Source organism: Capra hircus, chromosome 8 (genome assembly GCF_001704415.2).
Source record: "Capra hircus breed San Clemente chromosome 8, ASM170441v1, whole genome shotgun sequence".
Classification (NCBI taxonomy): domain Eukaryota; kingdom Metazoa; phylum Chordata; class Mammalia; order Artiodactyla; family Bovidae; genus Capra; species Capra hircus.
This window is the reverse complement of record NC_030815.1, coordinates 74,813,538-74,840,954: the sequence shown is the minus strand read 5'-3', so window position 1 is coordinate 74,840,954 and position 27,417 is coordinate 74,813,538. Positions and strand designations below refer to the sequence as shown.

General features: G+C 43.7%; 2 protein-coding genes across 2 annotated transcripts; one reads left to right on the top strand and one right to left on the bottom strand.

The window, feature by feature from the left end:
- On the bottom strand, positions 870 to 14,465 carry CHMP5 (charged multivesicular body protein 5). The gene is made up of 8 exons (XM_005684056.3): positions 14,302 to 14,465; positions 13,391 to 13,495; positions 11,938 to 11,984; positions 9,493 to 9,586; positions 9,287 to 9,358; positions 4,594 to 4,702; positions 2,704 to 2,816; positions 870 to 1,567 (listed from the first exon to the last, which is right to left on the bottom strand). Exons 1-8 carry the CDS (start codon positions 14,368 to 14,370, stop codon positions 1,517 to 1,519), a joined length of 660 nt encoding a protein of 219 aa, XP_005684113.1. The 5' UTR covers positions 14,371 to 14,465; the 3' UTR covers positions 870 to 1,516.
- Positions 14,450 to 26,734, top strand: BAG1 (BCL2 associated athanogene 1; the record flags this gene model as incomplete). Its single annotated transcript, XM_018052777.1, has 7 exons — positions 14,450 to 15,200; positions 17,052 to 17,180; positions 18,451 to 18,533; positions 20,051 to 20,164; positions 22,744 to 22,851; positions 23,913 to 23,975; positions 24,462 to 26,734. Coding segments are annotated over 7 exons (1,338 nt in total), but the record flags the coding sequence as incomplete, so codon positions are not given.

Below are 27,417 nucleotides of genomic sequence, written 5' to 3'. Positions count from 1 at the left end.
TTAGTTCTCTGACCAGGGACTATATCAAGGGCTGTGGTAGTGAAAGCTCTGAGTGCTAACCACTGGACTACCAGGGAACTCCCAACCCCTGTTTTTAATGTTAATAATTATTAATTTATTATTAACAATTCCCTCATACTGTTAATAATACCTTTGGCAGTTAACAAAGTACTCAAGACAATTAACTCAATTATTACTCACAAAAGCCTCATGAAGTAAGCATGATTTTACTAGTAAGGAAATAGAAGTTGAGAGGTGTGAGTAGGCTACTTAGAGTTATTAGATGCAGACCCCAGGCCCAAGCCTGGATTGCTCCTTACTCTTTCCTCTACACCAGGGGTCCTCAACCTCTGGGATCCAATGCTTGATGATCTGGAGTTGCTTTACTAATAATAAAAATAAAGGGCACAATAAATGGTGATGCAGTGATAAAGAATCCACCTGCCAAGGCAGGAGATGTTAGAGACTCGGGTTCAAATCCTGGTGTGGAAGAGCCCCTGGAGTAGGAGGAAATGGCAACCCATTCCAGTATTCTTTGCCTGGAAAATCTCATAGACAGAGGAGCCTGTTGGGCTACAGTTCATTGGGTTGCAAAGAGTCAGACACGACTGAGCACACATGCACAATAAATATAATGCACTTGAGTCATCCTGAAACCACCCCACCCCAGCACCCCAGCCCCCGTGGGAAAACTGTCTTCCACCAAACCAACCCCTGGTGTCAAAAAGGCTGAGGATCAACCACAGCACCACAATGCTGCCAGTTAAATTTGATTTCTGTAGTTTTTAAGAGGAATTGACGTTAAAATTATATTAAACTTGGTTTCTGTAGTGGAGGTTTCAAGCTGCGGTAATATTATTAAAATAATATCCTTTTGAAAAATATTTATTGAGTATAAATAAATGTCCTATACATTAAATATCAAGAAATATTCATTATTGATTACCAGTCAGCTGTAATACTGAACAAACCACAGAATCAAAATATCCACCCATGGTACAGTAGTGATAATTCCATTCCAATACTGGACACAGTAACGATTTACTCACAAGACAGAACAAAACTCACCCAAAAAGGCCATCACTATAACCAACCTATAACACCACAAGAGAAAACGGTTTTGAATCATAATATGGACAGTCCCACCATTCTCATCTTTGCCATCAATTTATCAGGTCAGTTTGAGATTGTGGAGATATGCTGTCACAGAACTTAAACGATTTCCATTTCCTTGGTTTTATTTCAAAATTAATATTATTAAGGAATTAAGATGGACATATCCAATGATAATTTTAAGTTAGTCTTTCATAAGAGAAAAGGAATAAAAATTTAGTATCAAGAAAGCCTCCTCCAAGCAATGAGTCTCTTATAGGAAAAAAAAAAAAGCAAAATAATTAACTTTTCCTCCAAGGAAAGGAAAGAAACCTAAATCTGTTATGGCAAACTTGGAAAGATAAATATTCCCCAGTCCCAGAATACGCATTTATTTTACACGATATACTTGAATGATGAAAGTCTACGAAGCAGGGATCTGTGGCAATCCAAATTCATCCACCAGGACTCCATCCTGTGAAAAGAAAGAATTGTTCAGTGTCACTACTTTCCAACTGACTTAAAAAAAAAAAAACTGATTTCAAACATTTAGTGGTCAAAATTCATTTCCAAGTGGTTAATCAATGAAAACAAAAATCTCACTGAGAAGATGAGAACAACCTTTTTTTCAAGAGAGGTAAAGTAGCAAGTGATAAACCAGGAAAAGAAATGAAAGGGATCAAAAGGGATGACTGCAGAGTAAGAGAAGAGAGAGAGAGAGAGAAACTTTAGAGTAAACTTTGAAAGGGGAGAGGGGGCTGCGAGTGTCGAGGGAGAGAGGAGTGTCGAGTAAAGGCTGTGGAGTGAGCACTTTCCTCCGGGTTCCCACTTTCACTCTGGTCCCTAAAGTGAACCAATACCTTTTGTAGCCTCACCAATCCTCGAAGGAGTGGTGCCCTAGGACAGGAGTCACTGCCATATCATACTTTTACTACAGACTTCTAGGCAGTGACTGGGCATCCCTGGTAGCTCAGACAGAATCGGCCTGCAATGCAGGAGACCCAGGTTTGACCCCTGGGTCAGGAAGATCCTCTGGAGAAGGGAATGGCAACCCAACTCCAGTATTCTTGCCTGGAGAATCCCATGGACAGAGGAGTCTGGTGGGCCATAGTCCATGGGGTTGCAAAGAGTCAAACATGACTGAGCGACTAAGCATGCACCCACAGGCAGTGACTATCAATTCAGAAACCATAGCTCAGTAGCACATTTAAATCAGGAATCTGTGATCTTCTAAACATGGAAATAACATACATGCTTCAGGAACCTGTTACCAGGGATTTAAAAAGATGAGCTATGATAGTGTTAATAAAAATGATTTCAGGAATGCTGAGAAAAAACAACCTATGCACTGGCACCTTGAAGTGGTCAGAGTGGTGTGGATGGCATGGGCAGGAGAAAAAGATTAAGACAACTCCAGGCTCAAGGAGGAACGGGGGGTAAAGTAGAGGAAGACTAACCACAGTCCAACATAGAAAACTGGGCTTTAAAGGGTTCCCAAAATAATGACAGAGTCTTTCCTTGTTCTTAATACCTTTTAGATTCCCAGGCTGATGATGAAGCATAAAGTCTTTACCATTTTGCATAGAAAATATGAACAGAAAAAGCTTTCACCTTGTTCTTCGTGTCAGTGGGAACACCTTCTGGAATTGCGGGCGCAGCTGCTGCTTCATCCAAATAAGAACTGTCTTCATCAGCCAGAAGCTCATCACCCAGTGCATCCAACTCTAAGTTAAAACAGTGAACATTTCAAAAAAATGTAAGCAAAAAAATTGGAGGCTTGGGATGACTTCCCTGGTGGCCCAGTGGTTAAGAATTCGTCTGCCAATGCAGAGGACGCGGGTTTGATCCCTGGTCTCAGAACTAAGAGTCCACACGCCACAGGGCAACTAAGCCAATGCGCCACAACCACTGAGCCCACGTGGCCGGCAACGAGAAGCCCCCACAATGAGAAGCCTGTTCACTACAATGAGAAAGCCCGCGCTCAGCAATAAAGAGTCTGTGCGCAGCAATGAAGACCCAGTGCAGCCAAAAATAAATTTCTTTAATTGAAAAAATAAATAAGAAAAAGAAAAAAAGAAAACTGGCAGTTAATGTTAAGAAAGTCAGCCAAATTATTTGAAATAAGATGAAAATTTAAAAACAGAGAAGGGATTATTAATTTCTATTTTCAAAATAAAAGATGGCTATTTCAAGGAAACTGGGGTGGTAAAAAAGTCCATGAAAAAAAAAATAAAACAACTATTTCCCACAGGTTTATAAGGCCCTAATATTCATGAGAAGACTGTATAGTTATTAGTAGGCCAATTCAAATTAGAAAATCCTGACAATAACAAATGTAAAAAATTCTTTTCCATTTACTGATGAACTTGAAAACAGCCAGTGAGAGAAGGCATGAGATTGCTGTAAAGGGAGTGACCATGCCATGAGATCAGGCTTTAAAACTAAGTCTATGGCAAAGTCGGAAGTGACCAGGGGAATAGCAACAGCAGGCAGAAACTCATCAGAGGAAACCCAAGATGAGAAATAAGGAGACAGAAATAAACAGGATCGGGGGAGAGAAGGGGCAGGGGAGGTCTAGTCAAAACAAGAACATGGAGATTGGTAATAATGGGACAGGGCAATCATCCAACAGAAAACCCAGTTACTCATGCTAGAAACTGACAAACATCTTTGACATCTCCCTCTATCTCCACATCCAATCAATCAATCAATCATTAGGTCCTGTCCATTCAACCTTCTAAAATTTCTTCAGTATGTCCACCTCTCCCTGTCTTTGCTGCCACCGCCTTAGTCTCAGGCACCATTATGTCTTAAATGGACTACAGCAACAGTTTCTAAACGACTCTCCATGAGGCCACTTCTTAACAACCCCTTCCATTTCATCTTGCTAACCTCTGCTAATCCTTCGGGTGCTATGCCTACCCCTGACTCCCAACTAGGTTGGATTCCTCTATGTTCCTATGGTACCCCATACTACTACTTTCCGTCAGTCTGTGCTCTTATAACTCATGCAGTTTCTTACAAGAAACTAGAGGAGAAGGTTCAGGAGTGCAGGGATGGTGTTTGTTTTCTTCAATGCTGAATCCCTAGCATCTAACACAGGGCCTGGCATATAGTAACTGGTGCACACTAAGTATCAGTATCTGCCAACTACTGTTTCTTGATCGGCTTTACTGTTCCGAGGAAGAGGATTCAAGCAGGAAAATGAAGAGAAAAAAATCAAAAGGGAAATGGCAGGGAATGACAGTATTTGGTTACCAAGCACCAGGTCAGCGGAGGCCTTTGCCCGGATGTTCCTTCAGAGCTTGTCCCCCTCAGAGTTGGTGAGGTATGCCGGTCTGATGTGGCTGCCGCCCAAGCTCTGTACCCAGAGCCTGTACCACAGACGAACTTCCAGGGAACCCTCACAGAAATTTTCTCTAATGCTTGGGGAAAAAAATCCCTGACAGTTGTTCCTTTCAGATGCTAGGCTACATATACGTTGCTTTTCCTATAACTTACCTGCTTCGAGGTCATCTTCATCTAATTCTGGGGTGCCGTAACTACGACTCAGTGCTTCTTGGATTTCATTTGCATCTTCCATCATATCCTCTAGCTGGTCTTGTAGATCCTACAAAAATATAGATGACAAGATTTTTATTCAATTCTTACCATTTTTCTCTAACTACCCCCTGTCTCTATTCTCTCCCCTGAATCTTAGAAATAAGCCATGGACCACATAATCTTCCCCTATTTTTGGTGGTAAAAATGTAAACTTGAAAAATAAAGAACAGAATTACTAACCTTGCATTTGAATTTAAGATGCTTCGTGGAAAATCAAACTGCTATTGTAAAAAGAGATGCCCATCTCTCTCTTTACAGAAAGTTTGCTTGAAACAGGAAATGAAGCAACATCTACATTATCAAAAATCTTCAAGTTAAAAGAAAAGAAGGTAACTGAGACAAGCAAATTATGCTTCTCGAGTCAGCCAAAAACTGACTGCAGTGTGGAGGGTAAAGCAGCAGTAGCAGGAACAACTGGATAGTGCAACAAGTTGTGCTGGGCCCACCCTGCGTGGCGAAACAGAAATGGGCCAGGATAGGCTTGATATCTGAGACAAGGATGGTGAAAAAAATGGTCAGAGGGCATAAATCACCTGGGAATAATCTGTCTGTACTTAACTAGGAAACTACTAAAGGGCCGCTACTAAGTCACTTGGTTGTGTCCGATTCTGTGCAACCCCATGGACCGCAGCTTTCCAGGCTCCTCCGTCCCTGGGATTCTCCAGGCAAGAACACTGGAGTGGGTTGCCATTTCCTTCTCCAATGCATGAAAGTGAAAAGTGAAAGTGAAGTCACTCAGTCGTGTCCGACCCTCAGCGACCCCATGGACTGCAGCCTTCCAGGCTCCTCCATCCATGGGATTTTCCAGGCAAGAATACTGGAGTGGGGTGCCATTGCCTTCTCCAACTAAAGGGCCACAAAGAATGTAAAACCCATTTGAGAAGTGGTCCAACGTAATAAAGGGCAATTAGTACAATGGTAAGAAGAGCAGACTGTGGTTAAACATAACCAAGCTAAAGTTTTATTCAATATTCAAAAGTTTTATTTAATATTCAATAAAAAGTAATGTCTCTTAGGCTTAATTTGCTCATCTATAAAATGAGGTTATTAATAGCCATTCTTCATAGGTAATGATTTATTGTAATAACATATGTCATAATATGTGTCAAACACTAAACACTTCATATTATATATTGTCTCTTATGTTTAGGATGTGCAGAACAATCTTTTTTTCATATGCTGAAAATTCCACACAGAGGGGAATGGACTCTTGCTGATAATGCAGAGGTTCTAAATCAACATTGCTTATTCTTCAGAATTTCCAGAGCAATGCAAAACATTTTTAAAACTCCTTCTTCACCCCCAAATTAGAGGTTTGTTTTTCCATATAAGGGATAGAAAATAAAATGGAGGAAAATACTTTTTTAAAAAGAAAATGCTTTCTGTTTCCAAGTACCAAACTACCACATTGCATATACTTTAACAGTCTGCTACACAGAGAAGCACAGGCTGAAACAATAATTAAGAGGGTGAAAATAACACAACTAATCAAGTTGAACTTATTTTAGACTTTTACATATCAAGATAAGTCACCCAAAATTTCAGAGTGATCTGAAATTTTTTTATATCTAATAGGATCTTATAATCCTATTAGAAAGAGTAGGATTTCTAGCAAGACTCCAGGATAGGCACAGGAAAAAAATCATCACAAAGAATTAGCAGGTTCAATTCTGCAACAACAAAAGCAATACAAAACAAATACAAGCACTAGACTGGACCACAGAAATTGGGAAATAAAAAAGAAATAGGAGAACACACATGTAGAGGCAAAGTTTTAAAATGAGCACTGCTGCTGCTGCTGCTGCTGCTAAGTCGCGTTAGTCATGTCCAACTCTGTGCGACCCCATAGACAGCAGCCCACCAGGCTCCTCCATCCCTGGGATTCTCCAGGCAAGAATACTGGAGTGGGTTGCCATTTCCTTCTCCAAAATGAGCACTAGAAAACAATAAAAATGCTTTTCAAGTGAAATATTTTAGGAAAACAAATGGGATTCAAACTATCCAGCCCAGTCAAAAACACACACCCATACACATCAAAAAAGAAAGAAACTGGCTCTCCACCTATTATGCAAGCAAGTCTATTAGGGCAGGGGTCCCCAACCCTCAGGCTACAGACTAGTACTGGTCCATGGCCTGTTAGGAACTGGGCCTCACAGTAGGTGAGCTGTGAGTAAGCGACGTTTCATCTGTATTTTTAGTTGTTCCCCATCACTCACTTTATTGCCTGAGCTCCACCTCCTGTCAGATCAGTGGCAGCAGCATTAGATTCTCATAGGAGCATGAACCCTACTGTGAACTGTGCATGCAAGGGATCTAGGTTGCACGCTCCTTATGACAATCTAATGCCTGATGATCTGAGGTAGAGCCAAGGTGGCGATGCTAGGGCTAGCGAGTGGCTTCAAATACAGAGTATCATTAGCAGAGAAGTTTGACTGCACAGAGACCATAATAAATCAATTGCTTGCAGACTCATATCAAACCCCCAGATGGGACCATCTAGTTGCAGAAAACAAGCACAGGGCTCCCATGGATTCTGCGTTATGGTGAGCTGTATAATTATTTCATCATAGATCACAATGTAATAATAATAGAAATAAAGTGCACAATAAATGTCATGTGCTTGTATCATCCTGAAACCACTGCCCACCACCCAGTCTGTGGAAAAACTGTCTTCCACAAAACCAGTCCCTGGTGCCAAAAAGGTTGGGGACTGCTGTAGTAGGGGACAGGAGAAGGAAAATCAGGTGGCGAGACAGCCAGACAACCACAAGTGAAAGACGAAGAAACATAGAGAAAACCAGAAATACCAAAATTTCTGTTTTGTTCATTAAACAGCACTAATTAAAACACAAGGAACCCTGAAAGTAGAAAATAAAACTCAGTTCATTGTGTTTGATTATCAAATAATATGATACAAATAAGGCAAGCATACTCAGAACATTTTTCTCAGTGAATCTCTATCACTAAGCCTGAATTCTTAGAAGCAAAAACTGGTGGAGGATTAGAGAGGGTCCCAGCAGTATTAGGAGGGGTGCTGGAAAACAGCAAGATAGGAAGAACACCTTCACTTACTGAAGACTGGAACTATCAGGGAACACAGCGCAGAATCAGTAAGATGCTGGAGACACACTAAGAACTCAACTAACAAACCCTGATTAAATGGGGCAGAACTGCTTTATGGCACTGAATAGCCTCTCCTTCATTTGTTCACCAATCATTAAATAAATTGAAGCCAGGTACTGTTTGGGGCACTTGGGAATACTGAACAAAACTGAATCCCTGCCCTCTTAGAAACAGACATTCTACTTAGTGTTTAGGGGGGAAAGACCACTATCATATGTGCAGAGACGCCTTCTCTGACCATCACCACTCCCTCTGCTAATCCTGTCTGCCATCTGGGCTGCTCAACTGACAGAGTTAAGAGATGCCAAGCTCACCACCTCAGCTAAAACATGATCTCAAAAAAGAAATGCTAATTTTAGGGACATTATTATTAAAAACCTGAAGAGATGGGGGGGGGAGGTGATCAAGAGGCACAAACTACTATGTATAAAATAAATAAGCTATCAGGATATATTGCACAACACAGGGAACACAGTCAATATTTTATAATAACTATAAATGAAATATAACCTTAAAAAAGAAGACTAAGTTCTGGGGATCTAAAATACAGTATGGTGGCTATATTTAATAATACTTGAAAGTTGCTAGGAGAGTAAACCTTAAATATTCTCATCACAAAAGTAATAGTAATTATGTGAGGTGATTTTACAGTGGTAACCATTTCACTATATATTTCAAACCACCCCACTGTACACATTCAACTTACACTATATTCTATAGCAAGTGTATCTCAATAAAACTTGGGGTGGGGGTGGGCAGGGAATCTAGAGAGAATTACTAGAAAAGGGAACCAATTCTAAACCAGGAACCATGCTAAACACTTTATATATATTATCAATATATATATTGTCCCAAGTGTTACTTGGGGACAATCCTAGGAGATGAGCCGAAACATCACTACTTTATAATTGAGGCAACAAGACTAAAAATCATTAAATGAGTTAGTAGTAAAAGGAAACTGGGCGTTTATTCACTGGGTGTTTATTATGTGCCAGTCATTGTGCATTTAGATATACCAGGTCATTTATTTCACCTTCATAATGACTAGAAAATCCTGTGGACAGAGGAGCCTGGTGGGCTGCTGTCCATAGGGTCGCATAGAGTCGGACACGACTGAAGAGACTTAGCATGCATGTATACGTTGGAGAAGGGAATGGCAACCCACTCCAGTATTCTTGGCTGGAGAATCCCAGGGACGGAGGACCCTGGTGGGCTGCCGTCTGTGGGGTCGCACAGAGTTGGACATGACTGAAGTGACTTAGCAGCAGCAGCATAATAACTGCATGTGGTATTAGGATCCTTAGGTTAACAGTGAGGACCTCTGATGCTCTTTCCCAAAGTTACTCCATTAGTAAATGGGAGGCCCAAGATTCCGTCCCTCTCCTGGGCTCTCCCCATCACATACACATTCATTTGGATGCTTTGAGAAACCAGTGTACATTCTTACAGAAACCAGCACACATCTCACCTCAATCTGGTCAATTTTCACTTGCTTGTATGCTTTCTTCATTTCCTTTACTCCCAATTTCATAGCATCAACCTAAAAAAAGGAAAGAGAACATACCATTTCTTAAGAAGCCATGATGGTTAAACTGTCTTTTAAAAACTATAGGAAAAAGAGCACAGGAGTACAAAAATAAAATGAAACCATGGGAAAAAGTGCTTTGGGAGTACCGTGGTCTTGGTGTCCTTCAATGACTGGATGGTGTAGTTGGCTTGCTCCATATTAAATGACTGTTGGGCGAGATTGTCCCGCTGTTGCTCGTACCTTTTCAGAGTCAAATGAAAACGGTAATGTGAAGCAGATAGAACTCCTCAGGAAGAAAGTGTTTAATGCTAGATAAAACAATCTCCTTAAAGACAACAACAAACCTTAACAAACATACAGAAAAAATGAGAAAAACAACTTAATCCATCTTAAACAAATATCATTTGATGTTCCTCCAATCTTCTTCCTTGGAATGTACTGTAACTATAACACTGTTTTCCACTTAACATTATTACTGCTGTTTTCTACATTGCTAAGAAGTCTTAATATATGTTTTTATATTTTAGATTATTTTGAATGCTAAATTCTCAGAAGTAGAATTCTTAGGAGGAAGGAGCAAGACTATATTTAAGGTTATTCGTATATAAGGTGAAACTTCTTCCAGTAGACTGAACTGCTTGAGGACTGGTATTTTATTAATCTTGTATCCATAAATAGGTAATTTATCTAAAACTAATATATTGTTTGGCACTCCAACTATTTTTTTTAATGAAGTTTTACACCAACTGATAATACTGTCTCAAAGACTTACATCACAATAGTCTTTATACAGTCTTTGAAAACCATCTAACCATTCAACCAGAAGAAAAATGGTCAATGATGTAGGCAAATGGTGGTGGAATATTATCACACCATTAAAAAAATGTTTCCAAAAACACAAAAATACTTGTGATAAAACATTAAGTAGAAAAGGATAACTGATATAATACATGCCATTTGTTTTCTTCTAAAAGATTATATGCACATATGCCATGTATGCACAAGCAGAGAAAGAAATTGTAAGACATTAGCATTTTAAAGGTGGTTATTTCTGGCAATAGGAATCTTGGTGAATTTTCTCTTCTACTCATGTTTATGTACTTGCCAAATTTCCACAATGAACATGTATTCTTTTATTTAAAAAAAAAAATAGCTACTTAAAAATTGCAATGCTGGACTTCCCTGGTGGCCCAGTGGATAAGAATCCACCTGCCAATGCAGGGGACTTGGGTTTAAACTCTGATCCAGGAAGATCCCACATGCTGTGGAGCAGCTAAGCCCATGCATCACAAGTACTGAGCCACTCTCTAGAACCTGTGAGCTGAAACTACTGAGTCTTCATGCCTAGAGCCTGTGCTCCACAACAAGAGAAGCCACTGCAATGAGAAGCCCACGCGCTGCACAGAAAAGAAGCCCCCACTCTCTACAACTAGAGAAAGCCCGCACAAAGTAACAAAGACCTTTCTGGTGTTTGTCTTATTATTTATTTTTGGTGCAGCCAAAAATAAATAAATTTTATTTTTTTAATAAAAATTTTTAGATTAAAAAATTGTGATGCTACCAATTTAGGAGGTAACAGTTTTACTACACACTCTCATTGCTCTAGGCATCATAATTTTCTAACTCTGTCTAATCTGAAAGGAGTAAGATGGTATCTGATGTTTTATACGAAGTCATTTTGTAAACAAGAATAGAGATACCAACAATCTTTCTGCTCTTTATCAGCTGATTCCACCTGACCTCTGCACTCCTGCAGAAGGTCTCATCAGCTGGAGAGCCCACAAGGTTAAGAACCAAAGATAATGCTGGATTTCTGCTCAAACACTGGGACATAGTCACCTAAAACAAATTAAGGACTGCTAAATCTTCTGAAGGGAGGGAACAAATATTTAAGTTTCCCAATTTTATAGGCAAACAAATGAAATTTTAAAAGGCACATTCTAATTACATAAATGGGAGAATCAAACTCTACAGATCTGGGAAGTCTATACAGAAGTCACTAGACATACATGGCTACTTAAATTGTTAAAATTAAATAAAACGGGACCTTGAGTTCCTTAGTCATACTAGCCACGTTTCAAGTGCTCAATAGGCACACGTGGCTAACAGCTATTGTACTGACGAGCACAGACAGAAAACATCTCCTATCACAGCAAAAAGTTCTATTTAAATGGACAGTGGTGCAACAGATGTTGCTGAACATGCAGGGGGAGAAATTCTAGTTAACTGTGTAAATGAAATTTGCAGTTAACTGAAGAATGCTTATAAAGTGGTGCATACGTGCTAAGTCGCTTCAGCTGTGTCCAACTCTTTGCGACCTTATGGACTATAGCCTGCCAGGCTCCTCTGTACCTGGGATCCTCCAGACAAGGATACCGCAGTGAGTTGCTGTGCCCTCCTCCAGGGGATCTTCCCAACCCAGGGATCGAACCCCCATCTCTTATGTCTACCTCTCTGGCAGGTGGGTCCTTTACTATCATGCCACTTGGGAAGCCCTTAAAAAAACAGTATGAAAATCTAAAGGAATGGAAGACCATTTCCCTTTTGGTTAAACCTGTTAGAGGAAAGGAGATTATACTTAGGTAACTTACATCCGCTTTTGCTTTAAAACCCGCAAGGCTTTCTGCTTGACCATATTCTAGGAAGAAAAATAGATTTTAATGAAAGGAAGTAGAAAATATACAATTGGTAAAAGAAACCTCCCATATCCTCAAACTCACATACCTACTTCCTCTCATCTTCAAAGCAGTAGACATGGTGGCTCCCGGACGGTTTACCTCCCAAGCGGGCTCTAAGCTCCAGCCCATCTCAGTCTTTTCATCCCACATCTCAGTACATTTCCTTTTCTAGGGCATATTATTTCTACTCCAAGAGGGCCAGTTTTGTATATTCAGGTGCCTTAGAGAGATTCCAAATTTGGATAGTCTGCTCTCCACTCAAACTCACCACGCCCAATCTCTTCAACCTGCTATCACCTTGGGGATGACTAACAACGGCCCCACCAGTCTCTCAGTTCTCTAGGCTGAACACTGTTACACCAACCTTACCTTTCCTCTCTCTGTTGTCTCCTCATGCACTGTCATCGTGTTAGCTTTTCAGAACTCACTTTCAAATTGATTCCTCTCATGTTATTCTCATGACTACCACCACGGTTTAGGCTTTCATCTCCTCAAGTCTAGGTGGGCTGTCCTGCCTCTGGTCACTCTTCACTCCATGCCACCCAACTACGATGGCAGAGAAAATCCTCTGGTCACTTTGCTTTCTATACTGTTTCATAAATCACTTTGTCTCCTCAAGACAGAAAAGCAGGTATTATTACTTCACAGATGATAATAATACCTAACATTTACTGACTCCTTCTATGTACTAGACATAGTGCTATGAATTACCTTGACATAGGTTGCATGAATTACCTTGTTTAATCTCACCCTATAAAGTAGATATTATCATTTCACAGATTGGAAAACTGAGGTTCAGTGATGCTAAGTAACTTGCTCTCACTTAAATGCCTAATAAGTTACAGAGATGGGGTGGGAGAAAAAAAGCAGCTCAAATCCATGCACATACATACACCACTCTATGTTTCTTCCTAACAGAAGAGGAAAGTAAGGAATTAAGTGACTTTATAAAGGTCACAGCTAGTAGGTAGTGGTGGTATTAACAGAACACTAGTACTTTTCCCCAACATTCTATTCCTTAACCAGTCTATTATATTTACCTAACCTGACCAGCCAAGCAACTCATTAGTCTGAGCAGGCCCAGCCTGTCCTGTCCAGATTGCCGCCTTCTCAGTAGAGTATGCTAATTCCCAGATACATGTTTCTGGATGTGTGATCAACATCTCTCCACCAGGTCAAGGCCCAGTTTTCCTCTCATATCCTGCTGCAAACTCTCCTCCCTGAAGGACACAACATCACATATGTTTTCGCTTTACCAGACTGTGAGCATCTCTTCTATATTTCTCACCAGCCCTTACCACAGGCCCTACTTCCACAGGTACTCAAATCAAGGTGTCACAACTTCTGCAGGAGCTGTCTACCTTACCTTTGCAGGTCCCTCCCTCATCTTCTTGATCTGATCCTTATACTTCACTAGTTCAGCATCCAGCCGAGAAATCTTCTTGTCAATGGATTCTGCTCTGCTGTCCACCTTCAGCGGAAAAACATCAAAGGCAGTGGAAGTTATTGCAATACATTGACATGAAAAGTGGTAGGAGAGGAATGAATAGAGAAAGAAAGGAAAAACAAAGAGCATATGGTGAAGGTTGAAAACAGCAATTCCTAACTGTGGGGAGGCGGGATTCTCCGAAATCCTGGGGGGCGGGGTTTAAACTGTATTCCACCCCCCTAGGTTCTAATATTCCAGGGGCGTCTTCAAGTGTTTGAGCAGAAAAAGAATTTGAGAATCACTCGACTGAGTCGAAATTTCCCAAGAATTGGAGACTAGGCCAGCAGAGGGCTCAATCAGAAAGTGTGTGAAATGAGTTACTGCCCAATGGACCTCGGCTAGGGCTGTAGAGCTAACGCCATTCACTTGGATAGAAGGTGGTGGCCTAATGACAGGGGCTAGAGTTCTGAATTTTGTGTAACAGATCCAGGATTGGGTTACAGATATACTGAGCTAGGATATCAAGCCGAGATTCCTGACGTCGGAGAAGGATGAGGGACGGAAGAGGAGGGAGGAGTAGGGCTGGATGAGGTGGTAAGGGTGTCCAGGCCGAGTGGACGCGGCACTGAGCACCAGAGGGGGTGGGGCGCAAGTAAGGTTAAACAATGATGGGTTAGGGGTCCCTGGTTTGTGGCGTCAGCAATGACTTGGGTAACAGGAACGAAAGTGGGGTGAAGAGAACTCAGCTGTAATGGGCCCGGGAGCCAGGAGTCGACGCCGAAGTCGGGGGTGGACGGGTAAAGGGATGTCAGGGTTCCTGAGCCTAGTTAGCAAGTCTAAGTGCCCACCGTGCCAATGCAGTCAGTCAAGCTGGGCGGCGGAGCCTTGGGTTTCGCTTTCCCGAAGAATCGGTTCATCTTGGGCGGCCGCTAAGAAAACCTAAACACTGGAGCAAAACCAGAAACGGAAGCAGAGTCACCTCCCTCTCCGACTTGACTTCCGGCCCCCCATGCGCAAGCGCAATGTGCCTATTGGCGTTTCCCGATCCTTTTTCCGGATTTTCAGCCTGATCTTCCGGGGAAGGGGAGCTCCGGGAAGTTGGAGGTGAGGGACAGTCAGCAGGGGGCGTGGCTCCGGTGGCGGGCGTGGGCGTGGCCCCAGATAAGCCAGGCGGGGCCTCGGCTGAGTGGGTGCGGTAGGGGGCGGCTTCAGAGGAATAGAGCCCGGCTGCAGCGGGGCTGCTCCGAGGGGCGGAGCCGGTACGCCCGGGAGGGGCGGGGAAGTAGCCGAACTGGGGTGGAGGGCCCCACGCTAGCTACCATCGCTGGGCGGGCGACAAGCGCGGGTCTGGCGGAGCGCGGGGGCGCGCGAAGACCGCGAGGCGACCGGGAGCGGCTGGGTCCCCGGCGGCGCGCGCCTCGGCCGGGCCGGGAGCCGCGCCAGTCGGTGCCCCCAGCCGAGCGAGGTCCGCCTCCCTCCCAGAAATCAGCCGTCCGGAGCGTGACCAGGGGGCATGCCGGATCCACCAGAGGCGCCGCCGCCTGCGCTCGCAGGCCGCGGGTGAAAAAGAAAGCACGGCCTCGCTCGGCCCGGAGCGAAGAGGTGGCCCGGAGCGAAGTGGTGGCCCCGAGCGAAGAGGTGGTCCTGAGCGAAGAGGTGGCCCGGAGCGAAGAGGTGGCCCGGAGCGAAGAGGTGGCCGGGAGCGAGGAAATGGCGGCAGCCGGGCTCAGCGTGACCGTCACCCACAGTGAGCGTGGGCTGCCGGGTGGGCTCCGTGCTGGGCCGCGAAAGTCCGGCGGGGTCTCTGGGTTTGGTCGCGTGCCCTGCCCCTCCTTGTCTTTGGAGTCCAGAAGAGTGGGATCTTGTGGGACCGGCTTTTTCTTTTTTTTACTGGTCTGTCAACACACCTTTCCACGTGGCAGGTGTATTTTGTCTCAGGCCATTTGTTAGATCCTTGATGCTTCACGTCGTGGTCCTAGTTGTATGTCTTAGGGTGTGCCTGCACAGTTGTTGTGGGCCTTTGTGCCTGGCTTGTATTTAGCCATGTTGTCTATGACTGCTGTGTATCTGGACACCTACTTGTGTGCAGGAGTCAAAACTCATGTGTGCTGTTTAAGTGAGGCGTGGGTTCCAGCGTACACTCTGGGCACCCTTGGGGTCTGTTTACTGTTGGAGTTGACACAGAACTAGACAAAGACGGTTCTCCAGGGAGCTGAGTACATAAGGTTTTCTCAGAACCAACTAGGGGAGACCCCAGGGCCTCAAGAATCTGGAGACCAGGATTCTGCACATTTGGGTGACCTTGGGATGTCTCCTTTCTAGGCATCTGGTTTCTTCTATGCAAAATAGAGTTGGTAACACCTGTCCCGCTGACTTCATGGCTATTAAGTAGGCTTAAGGCTTGGCGTGATGCACTGGACACAGGCTACGCCCTTGCTGTCCACATATCCAGAAAAGAATTGGCACCTCTGCTCCAAAAAGAATTTTCTGCTGTTTGAGTTTTTCCACTCATTTGTTTATTTATTGGCCACACTAGGTCTTCGTTGCTTTGCTCGTGCTTTTTCTAGTTGCAGCGTACAGGGGCTACTCTTCCTTGAGATGTGCGGGCTTCTCACTGGGGTGGCTCTAGGCATGTGGGCATCAGTAGTTGTGGCACACGGGCTTAGTTGCTCCATGGCATGTGGAATCATCCAGGACTGGGGATTGGACCTGTGTCCCCTGCCTTGGCAGGCAGATTCTTATCCATAGCACCACCGGGGAAGTCCCCCTCATTTATTTTCTGGGCACCAACCGTATGTGTCCAGGTGTGCCCAGTGGGAGAGACCTGGAAGAAAAGCAGTTCCTTGCCCATTATAGCAAAGGAGATAGAAACAGTTCCTCGCCCAGTACAACACAGAGGAGAGGACAGTCAGGTCAGAGGAGGCAGATGGCTTTAAAGAAAAGCACAGAATTTGAAATCAGATAGATCTGAGGTTAAGTTCTGATTGTAGAGATGGGTCCCACTAGGCAAGTCTTAACTGGACTGATCTCACATTTTGCTTATTTGTGAAATGGGGGATAATAGGTAATACCAGCTTCATGGGTACCTCATGGGGTTGTTCTGAGGATTAATTAAGGTTATGCATAAAATAAGCCTGCTGCTGCTGCTACTGCTAAATCCTTTCAGTCATGTCTGACTCTGTGCGACCCCATAGACAGCAGCCCACCAGGCTCCTCTGTCCCTGAGATTCTCCAGGTAAGAATACTGGAGTGGGTTGCCATTCCCTTCTCCAATGCATGCATGCACGCTAAGTTGCTTCAGTTTTGTCTGAATCTGTGCGACCCTATAGACAACAGCCCACTAGGTTCGTCCGTCCACAGGATTCTCTAGGCAAGAATACTGGAGTGGGTTGCCATTTCCTTCTCCAAAATAAGTCTAGTCAGCCCCTTACACATGTTAAATGCTTAAAATGTTAGCTGATATCACTGATATTATTAGTTCCCGTAACAATTCCCAAGGAGACAAAAATCCTTGAGCAGGTCTTAAAGGCTGGGAAAATGAAGTGTCAGCCTCTGTTTATTGGTTTGTGTTTTCTTCAACACTTTTCTCTCTTCCCAGGCAATGAGAAACACGATCTTCAAGTTACCCCACAAGAAGGCAATAGTGAGCCAATTGTCCAAGACCTGGCCCAGGTTGTTGAAGAGGCTACAGGGGTTCCGCTGCCTTTTCAGAAACTCATATTTAAGGGTAAGCCTTTCTCTTCCAGCTCTGAGCCTATTTAAAACTATTTAATCTTACCTAACAGTAAGGTTAGGTTTTCAATCTAGGACAGTTCTTATTTGCTTGTTAATTCTGTCATTCCTTCAACAAATATTTGTTGAGTACCTACTATGTAGTGGACACTTGCAAACACATGCACAGGTATTAGAGTTGAAGTCATATGAGGGTGGCGGAAACCTCACCATTTTTGATGAGGCACATGGGCAGTCTTCCCTGGCTAAGTTAGATCCTCTTCCCAGTGTGTGTTCTTGTGGCACTCCCTCCACTTCTGCACAGCTTGTATTGAAACTACTATTAAATAATTGTTTCCATAGTCACCAAACATCCGGTTTCTCTGGTACAATACATGAGGGCAGAGATACTTCTGTGTTTTCAGTGCTTGGCCTAGTTCTGACACAGAGAAGGTACTGAACAGACTAGTTTAAAGGACCTGGATGTAGCAGGCCCAGTGGAATATGGTGATTTCTGCCAGGACACACCTACTCCCATCCCCATTCTCTGGTCTTCTCATTCCCATGAGAACCCATTATTTTGTATCTGATGAAGCTAAATTCATCCCATTTGGTGCCAATCATAAAGAATTTAGTGATGGGAAGCATTTACCTTTATACTTCATATTGTAACTCCTTGTCTTTTCTTTTTAAAAGCGTTTCATTTTACAATTATAAAGGCAATAGAAATTCATGTTTCTAAATAGAGGAAAACACAAAGAAGAAAATGTTCTCCTGGATAAAACCCCTCATAACAATTCAGTATATTTCTGTCCAGCCTTTGTTTGTTTGTCCTGGCATCCTGAAATGTGGGTTCTCCTTTGTGGCTTTTTTTTTTGTTTCTGTAGTGGATAAAACTGGATCATTTCTTGTGATCTTCTTATAACACTTGGTCATCAGCACATATTGTGGCATTGAAGTTTCCTGAAAAATGAGCTTTAGTGCCTACAAAGTCTTCCATTGTTATGATGTATAGTAATCAGTCCCCTATTCCTGAGTTTTTGACTTTCCAGTTTCTCACTGTTATGAATAATAATAATTGTGTAATAGTTATTGTTCAGGCACATGTCCAGTTATTTGTTAGGATCAATATCTGAAGTGAAGTTATTGGGTCAAGAAACCTTCTAAAAATGTTACACCAACTCATCCTCTTCTCAATAGTGAACATACTATTTCCTGTACCCTTGCTGAAGTCTATTTTCACTGTTGTACAAGTTACATTTGACATAACTGTCTTCTTTTTTCAGGAAAATCTCTGAAGGAAATGGAGATGCCATTGTCAGCACTTGGAATACAAAATGGTTGCCGGGTTATGTTAATTGGGAAAAAGGTAGATTGCGTTTTCTACCAGAAATACCTCAGAGCCAAATGACTAAGGTGTTTTACATGAGTGTCTGTTTAGAAGGCCAAACTGGGGGCTCAGATTTGGCACTGGTGAAGTAGTGCTTGCCACACAAATGTAGTTACTGTTTGTTTAGTGGAGTTACCAGTTTTATTGTTTTCATTTCCTTCAGCTTCTGTTCTTTAGGGTTTTCACCCTGGGAATTAGGAGTGGTTGTATTGCCTCAATTATGTGGGTTTTGTGCTGGTGGTGGAATTTCAGTCTGGATAAAATGGTGTCTGAAGCAGTCCCTGCTCACTTGGAGAGGAATTTGCAAGAGACTGTCAAACCTGTAAATTTTTAAAATAAGTACTCTGCAAATTTCAGGAGCCTCTCTTCCTTTAACCATTCTTTTTGCTAAAATCTCCCGTGAGGTTAAATCCTCTTTGGCTGGAAAGAAAGGTTCAGAGTAGAAGTGAGGGAGACAAAGAGTCAGTTGATGACAAAAAGGGTTGAGGACAGTAGACCCTGGGGCCAGCAATACATTGTGACACAGTGGAGTTGTTGGTCAAATGAAGTTCTCTTACTTCAAGCTGGGTGTGGCTGATTCAAGAGTGGAGAGAGGGCAGAGGTTAGTAATGTGGAGGCAAGGAAAGTCTAGTGCAGACTTGGAACTGCCAGGAGACTGGCACTCAGGATTTGGCCACCAAGGGGAGACAGTGGGAACAATGGGAGACAGTGTAAAAGCAGAAAGCTGCTAGCTACCAGTGAAGTTGAAAGAAGGGGAAATAGTCTAGATTTCTTGCTCAAGGGTCAGGAAGAACGGTGATGGAAAAAGGAGCACAACCCAAGGGTTGAGTTTGAAGAAACTTTAGGACCCTCAGCTGGAGTTGTCCTGGGGTGTGAGAAGCCAAATCCCATTCAGGTCTCAGCTTTACCTCTTTGGGCTGTGTGACCTTAGGTTACTTTACAGTTACCTCAATTTCATCATTGGATTGTGGTAAGGCTTAAATAATAATGCAGGTAGAGTGCTTAGGATGATGCCCGGCATAAAGTGGATGCTCAATGAAAGTATGCATCGTCATCATGGTCATATTGAATGAGAGAGCTCAGGAATTCCATTTAAGGAAAGGATAAAATTCCGCCTGTCTCACCTTTCTGGACTCCTCACATGCTAGGCGTTCACTATAATTAGTTAACACTCTGGGCTTCAGTCTGGAGGCAGTTGGTGGTCAGCCCCAGGCTAAGGTCAGATCTGGCTCATGGATCAACTCTGTTCTCTGAACTCAAGCCGTCAGGCTCTCTCACCAGGACATGTACCTGGTACCTTCTATCTCGTCTAGTGTCTTTGTAGATAGAAAACGTTAGTGTATAATCCTCCAGCTTGCTTTCCAAGAAGCAGCAAGTTTAAGATGATGTTTTCCTAGGGGAGTGGTTTGGCCACTTATGGTCAGATTTTTTTTTTTTTCTGACAGAAGCTACTATTTTTGGTGATTATTCACTTATTTTTATTCTTAACATTTTAGAACAGTCCAGAGGAAGAAGCTGAACTAAAGAAGCTGAAAGATTTGGAGAAATCTGTGGAGAAGATAGCTAACCAGCTGGAAGAACTGAATAAAGACCTTGCTGGAATCCAGCAGGTAACTCTCCTGGTAGACTTGACTTTCTGCCTTCTGTAAGAATTCTCTAGAGACACAAATGTGTGGTTTTGAGGGCAAACTTTGTTTTCAGCCCCCGCTGGGTTCAGACCCTGACTTCCCATTCTGTAACTGGGCAAGTTTGCCTTTGTCTCAAGTTCTTCTGTAAAAAAGGGAGTGATGATGGTAACTCCCTCTTGGGCTGTTGTGAGGATTCAATTACATAGTTTAAGGCTGACACATTCTAAGTGCTTTGTAAGCACATCATTGTTATTTACAAACCCCAGCCAGCATCCATTTGCGTTCCTATGAGAACACCTGCCATGCTAGGATAATGTGTTGTCTTAAATAGAATAAATATCTGCTCTCAGTCTAGTCAGTTATAATGTATTTGGCAAGGCAAAGAACACTGATTCATAGAATGTCCAAGTTGAGCATGATATTGGCGAGGGGTCATCCTATTCAATTTCTTATAGTACTGAAACCAAATTAGAATTACTTATGGCCTCAAACCATGTATTTATTTTTGATCTCTTCATTTTATAACATTAATGGATGTATGATTGTGTTTTAATTACTAAAGTACTGCATACTGATTGTACACAGTTTTTAAGAAGATGTGTGGGCACCAATATGAAAAATAATAATTAGCTTTAAGACCTCCAACTCAAAGATAACCATTATTAAAACCTGGAATCTGTTTTTTTAATCTTAAAAAAATTGGTATAATGTTAGGTATACTTTGTAAATAGTTCTTTCTTTGGTTTAAGGAATTGAACACTTTCCCATGTCATTAAAAATGATCATACTTAGTATACCTGAAACTAACACAGTATTAAAAATCAACTATACTTCAATAAAGAAAAAATGTCTTGACTGGAAAAAAAAAAAGATCATCCTTTTCAAAACTCGTATAATATTGCATCACATGAGTGGCTCATGGTTTACCTAACCAATTATTTATTATTTATCACCTAATGTTATTTAACATTATGCATAATGCTTCTTTGAATGTCCTTGGGCTTAAATCTTTTTTGGCCATTTCTCATTTTTTGGTAGAGTAAATTCTTTCAGTTGGAATCAGTAGCTTATTTTATTACTTGTTGTGAAATCTGCATCTGTAGCTTTTGACTTTGATGAAAACATCCTCAGAGATCCCTGCTGTCCACCTGTTGTCACCAGCTAACTGATCATTAGGCTAAGTAACAGGAATAAACAGATAATTTAATAAAACAATTAAGTAAGTGCTGCCATTTGTTAGCAGTATGTCTGTGTCAGGACTCGTATTAAAGGTCTTATATTTCCCTTTATCCTCATGGTAACCCTCTGGGATGTGTGTGTCATGGTCTCCATTTTATTTTATTTTTTTTTTTCTTTTTGCCTTTGTTTATTTGGCTGCTTGTTTGTTTGGGTCTTAGTTGCCTCAGGCAGGATCCTCATTGTATCATGTGGGATCTATCATTGGGGCGCATGGACTCTCTAATTGGAGTGCAAAGGCTCAGTAGTTACAGCACATGGGCTTTGTTGCCCAGCAGCATGTGGGATCTTAGTTCCCTGACCAGGAATCGAATCCTCGTCCCCTGCATTGCAAGGCGGATTCTTTTTCATATATACATATACACTTCTTTTTATGTATTTATTTTTGTCTGTGCTGGGTCTTCGTTGCTGTGTGGGCTTTTGCCTAGTTGGGCGTGTGGAGGCGGCTCTCTAGCTGCGGTACTTGGGCTTCTCATTGCAGTGGCTTCTCTTGCTGCAGAGCACAGGCTCTAAGGAGTGCAGGCTTCAGTAGCTGTGGCTCCCGAGCTCCAGAGCACAGTCTCAGTAGTTGTGGCACGTGGGCTTCGTTGCTCCCCGGCATGTGGGATCTTCTGGGATCAGGGATCAAACCTGTGTCTCCTGCATTGGCAGGTGGATTCTTTACCACTGAGCCAATAGGGAAGCCCAAGGTAGATTCTTTTTTTTTTTTTTTTCCCCCAAGGCAGGTTCTTAACCATTGGACCGCCAGGGAAGTCTTCCATTGTATTATTTTATTTATTTAATTTGGCCAGCCTGCTCAGCATGTAGGATCTTATTCCCCAATGTGGGATGGACGCCGTGCCCCCTGCACAGAAGCATGGAATCTTAACTACTGGACTGCCAAGGAAAAGCCTTGATCTCCATTTAAAAAATGAGGACAGCAAGGCACAGATAGGTTAAGGGACTTGCTCAAGCTCACCAGCCAGTACACAGCAGTCAGAATTGAAGCCCAGGCCTATCAAACTCTAAACCCTGTGCTCTTAATATCTGCCTCTTGTGTACAGGTATTCACTCGTGACTGGGGGCTTTAGCAGAGCCAGGCCTCTGGAGGCATTTGTGGCCCCAGTAGGCCACGTGAGACAGAGGGGCCTGCAGCCTATTACAGTGCTTGAGGAGGCCCAGGGCTGGCTTTTCTGTTTTCCCAAAAGGTGGAATTGTAGGCCTGCAATTTGGCCCAGCCTGTTGGGGAACGTGGACTCAGGGTGTGGCTGCTTCATCAGTGCCTGGCTTGGAGTTTTCTGTCAGCCTCAAAGAAACACTTGGAATAATGCATCATTCCTCCACAGGGTTTTCTGGCCAAAGATTTGCAAGCTGAAGCTCTCTGCAAACTCGATAGGAGAGTAAAAGCCACGATCGAGCAGTTTATGAAGATCTTGGAGGAGATTGACACACTAGTAAGTAAATACTCAGCTGAGAAGAGCTAGTTTCCTTTGACGGCTTTTTAGTCAGTTTCACTTTCTCGGTATCACACTCATTGCCTGAGGGTACTGGGCACCTATTGAGCAGTGTACCGGACACTGCTAGGTCTTTGGTGAATATGCAGAAAGATAAGACAGTTCCTGATTTCCCCTATCTCACTGACATGGGGCTTTTGTCATTTTTATTTATGTATAATAGTAGCATCTAAGGGGGCTTCCCAAGTGGTGCAGTGGTAAAGAATCTGCCTGCCAATGCAGGAGACAAGTTTTCTAGGAAACAGCAAGCCATGCCAGTATTCTTACCTGGAAAATCCCATGGACTGAGGAGCCTGGTAGACTACAATCCATGGGGTTGCACACAAAGAGCCGGGCATGACTGAGCACACACGTACAGTAGCATCTAATCCTCACAAAGCAGGGACCGAAGTGATCCATGGTCTCAGGGTCAGAGAAGTACAGAGTGTCACTTTCCTGACACTCTTGTGTCTGACATTCCACTGGGTCCATTACCTGTACAGAAGACAGTCAGACCCAGCTCTTGGGAGGCTAGGAATAGGAATCATTGATGTTTCCTATTAGGTTTCCTATAAGGTTAGGAATCATTGATGCCATGTTCCCTTTGAGAGATAATGTCTCTCCCCTGATACCTCATTCTTAGGGTGAACTATTCTGCTTGGGATTCTTGAGGGGAGGTGGTATAGGGGGTGGTAAAGAAGAGCAGAAAAGCACTATGCTTTTCATGCCACAGTGAGCTCGTGGCCCAGCCAGGACACAGTATCCATGCACAGAAAACGATGAAAGGACAAAGTCCATGCTATAGGTCTATGGTCCAGACCTCGAGAGCTAAGGAGTGTTTATGGAGTGAGAGCCATGGAAAGGGATGTGTAGGACAGAGATCCAGGGAAGTGACTCCTGAAAATGCCTTTCATCCACATTGGTGACCTGTGGCCAGCTTGGTGTGCTATGGTATTTCTGACATGTTCCTATGTCATTTTCACGTACTCGGACTATTTATATGTCAACTTATTCTTCCATAGATTCTGCCAGAAAATTTCAAAGACAGTAGAATGAAAAGGAAGGGTTTGGTGAAAAGGATTCAGGTGAGTTGTGTGGTAGGGCATCACAAAGTGTCGTGCATCAGTGCATGTATCTCTCCAAAGTAGGGCTCTGTGTGGTGGGGGCTCTCTTCAGTTGTTACTTCTCAGTATGAACCCAGAACACAAGAGCTCCTTTCATGTCCCTGTAATTGAATTTGGATTAACCTGATCGGTAAAGAAGTTTGCTGGGGAGCAGACAGGGCAGTTCTAGGAGGTGCCATTCCTGTGGAACAGGGTCCCCTGAAATCATGCTGTTTCAGTGGCAGGGCTTCCTCTCCTCAGTGCCCTTTGGAGGTTGTTAACCGAGAGCACTGTCACTTCCCTCTCCTGCGTCTGGAGCCTGGGCTGTCTCCATCCCCACACACCCGTTTAGCTTGAGTCAGTCACCCAGGGGTTCTCCAGAGTGGCTTGGCAGAGAACCTCTTGTGGCCAAGGTTGGCATGGGTTGGCTCCTCCAGTGGCCCTAACTGCTCTGCATGTGTCTTTCAGGCCTTCCTAGCTGAGTGTGACACAGTGGAGCAGAACATCTGCCGGGAGAGAGAGCGACTGCAGTCCACAAACTTGGCCCTCGCTGACTGAGGTGAGGCGGAGAAGGCCGTGCTGCGCTGAGGAACAGCCCCACCAGCTCTGCCATCTCTGGAACAGAAGTTACCTGCCTTCCCCAGAAGAAAATGTAGATCTCAGAAGTGGATGGCTCATAACAACGCCTCACAACAATCGGCCCGTTGCCTTTTCCTTCTCTTACAACCCGCTCTCAATGAACAAGTGTCGTCCGTACAATCTTTAGCCTCCTGTCAGCTTCTCGTTCTGTCTCTGTGGATCTGTGCTGTCCAGCAGCCCACCTTGTCTGGAGAGTGCCCCCATGACCAAGTCTTCCCAGCTGTGGACCTTTGGGTGCTTTCTTTGGGCTGGTGAGAGCTCTTATGTATCCTGAGGTAGTTCTCAGTTTATCAGCCATTTTGGTCTTCAGATCCATGAGGCCTTTTTGTTCTTATGATCCCATAACCTGTCTGTGTAAACCAGAATCACCAGGAGCCCATGTCTGGTGAGGAAAGTCGGGAATGGGTCAAAACAGGTAGCCCGAGTGTCTCTCATGTGACCTGATTCTGAACCAGCTGGCTGGTTGTGGGTTCATGAGCCTGTCCTCAGCTCCCAGTGACCTTGATCAGCCATAGGTCATGAGATCTCTGGTTCATTCCTGGAGTGGGGCCTGTGGTTGATATATGGACTGCCTTGCTCCCAAGCACATCTCTAGAAGGTTAGAATCCAGAGTTGACTAAGTCTCTGCTTGCAACCAGGTCAGACCCTGGCTTACGAGGGGCAGTGAGGGGCCAGAGTGAATGCAGCAGGCCGGTAGTGAGGGCAGCCATAAACCTCTCAGGAGTTCCTTCAGAGGCGTTGTTACGAGCCATCCCCTTCTGAGATCTACATTTTCTTAAAGTTACTTTGAGGTTGTTTCTGTCTGTTTGGTGGTCCTTTCCCCCTTCATTTGTTATTTAAAAAATAAAGCAGTTTATATACACATCAGCAAGCAGAAGAGTGTTAAAACTTTTTTTTTTTCGGACTTGCCATACAGCATGTGGGATCTTAGTTCCTGACCAGGGATCTAACCCATGTTCCTGCATGGAGTTGTAACCACAGCTCCACCAGGAAATCCCAGAAGAGTGTTTAAACTTTTTTTTGTTGATCAAGTATGAAAAACAGAAGCCTTCTGAGATTCTAGTCTAGAAGTCAGGAGTGGTCTGTGTACTTCAGTGGCCTCCTAAATGGGTCAGCTGATGTTACCCCCGTTTTTTCACACAGTGCCCAGGAGAATAACTCCTAAAGGCCACTCTGAGGCCAGTCTTATCTGGCAGACGGGGAGTTGGTGAAACCCCAGGAATTGAGGGCTGTGTGGATGGGGCCTAGGACAAAGTGGTGGCAAGTGGCCGAGGCTGAAGGTCCCATTGGCCCACCCCCAGCTTTAACCAGAGTAGTTCAGTATTTACCTGTTTGTTTATAAGTAGTAGCTGTGTGGTCTTGGGCCACAGCAAGTTCCTGTGTGCCAGATACCATTCTAAGTTCTTCAGGTGTGTTAGTCATTTAATCCTCACACAGTCCAGGAGGTAGATAGATACTCCCCCTGTTTTAGAGATGAGCTTAGGTGATTTGCTCAGGATCATAGATAAGTGACAAAGCCAGGACACAAACTAGGCGGCTTGATTCCAAGCCAATGTTCTTTACTGATTTTTGTCCCAACTGACATGGGGTTGCTCACACCTTCTCATTTTCTCTTCTCTTTCTGTTTATCTCCTGGGTTGGTCTGTGTACTTCCTCTCTGGTCCTCTCTATTCATTTTCTATAGAGCAGCTGAGTGATCATGATCATGATCTCGTCATGTCAGTCCTGTGCCTAAAAATCTCAGTGGCCCCCATTCTCTTAGGATAAAGGCCAAGGTCCTTGCCCTTTTCATCTTGACCCGCTCTCCTGTTACTCTGTGCCATCAGCCACTCTGGGCTAGTTCAGGTCCTCAGGTGCTCTGAGCCCTCTCTCGCCCTGGGGTCTTCGCACACGTTCTTCTTGGATATTTCCCCACCATCCTTCCCCTACCCCTACCCCTGCCGCTGTCCTAGGCGACTGCTGTTTATCCTTCAGAATGTAAATCTCTCTTCCATAGAGAAACCTCACCTACTGATGTTTCTGATAGTCTGTCTGAGAATGTCAAGCCCCCAGGTGATGTCCTCTCACAGCTTGTGACTATTTAAACAGCATTTGTCATGGTCTATGATGATTTATTTGTGGGAATATTTGATTAATATTTGCCTTTTAACTCTAGTTCCTTGGATTAAGGAACTTCTTTGTTTTGTTAACAGTGTATTTCAAGCACATTGTTAGGCTTATATTGCTGCTAAGTCGCTTCAGTCATGTCCGACTCTGTGCGACCCCATAGACAGCAGCCCACCAGGCTTCCCAGTCCTGGGATTCTCCAGGCAAGAACACTGGAGTGGGTTGCCATTTCCTTCTCCAATGCGTGAAAGTGAAAAATGAAAGGGAAGTCGCTCAGTCGTATCTGACTCTTAACAACCCCATGGACTGCAGCCCACCAGGCTCCGCCGTCCATGGGATTTTCCAGGCAAGAGTACTAGAGTGGGGTGCCATTGCCTTCTCCAAGGCTTATATTAGGTGTTCAGTAAATATTTGGAGACTGAATGAATGTTGACCACACATATTAATAGTGAAATTTCCACTGCTGCACTCGCCCACTGAGGCTCCGTCAGCACAGGGATTTACAGCATCCTATAGTCCTTTTATTCTTTGAGGATGAGCTGCCCAGCAGACATGCAGGATAGTGACATGGCCCACTCACATAGACCTGCACATCTGCAGGGCATCTCTGCCCAGGGAGAGTACTTGTCAGTTGCCCATTTCCCCAGGACATGATCAGTCCTGCTGCAGGGAAACAGAT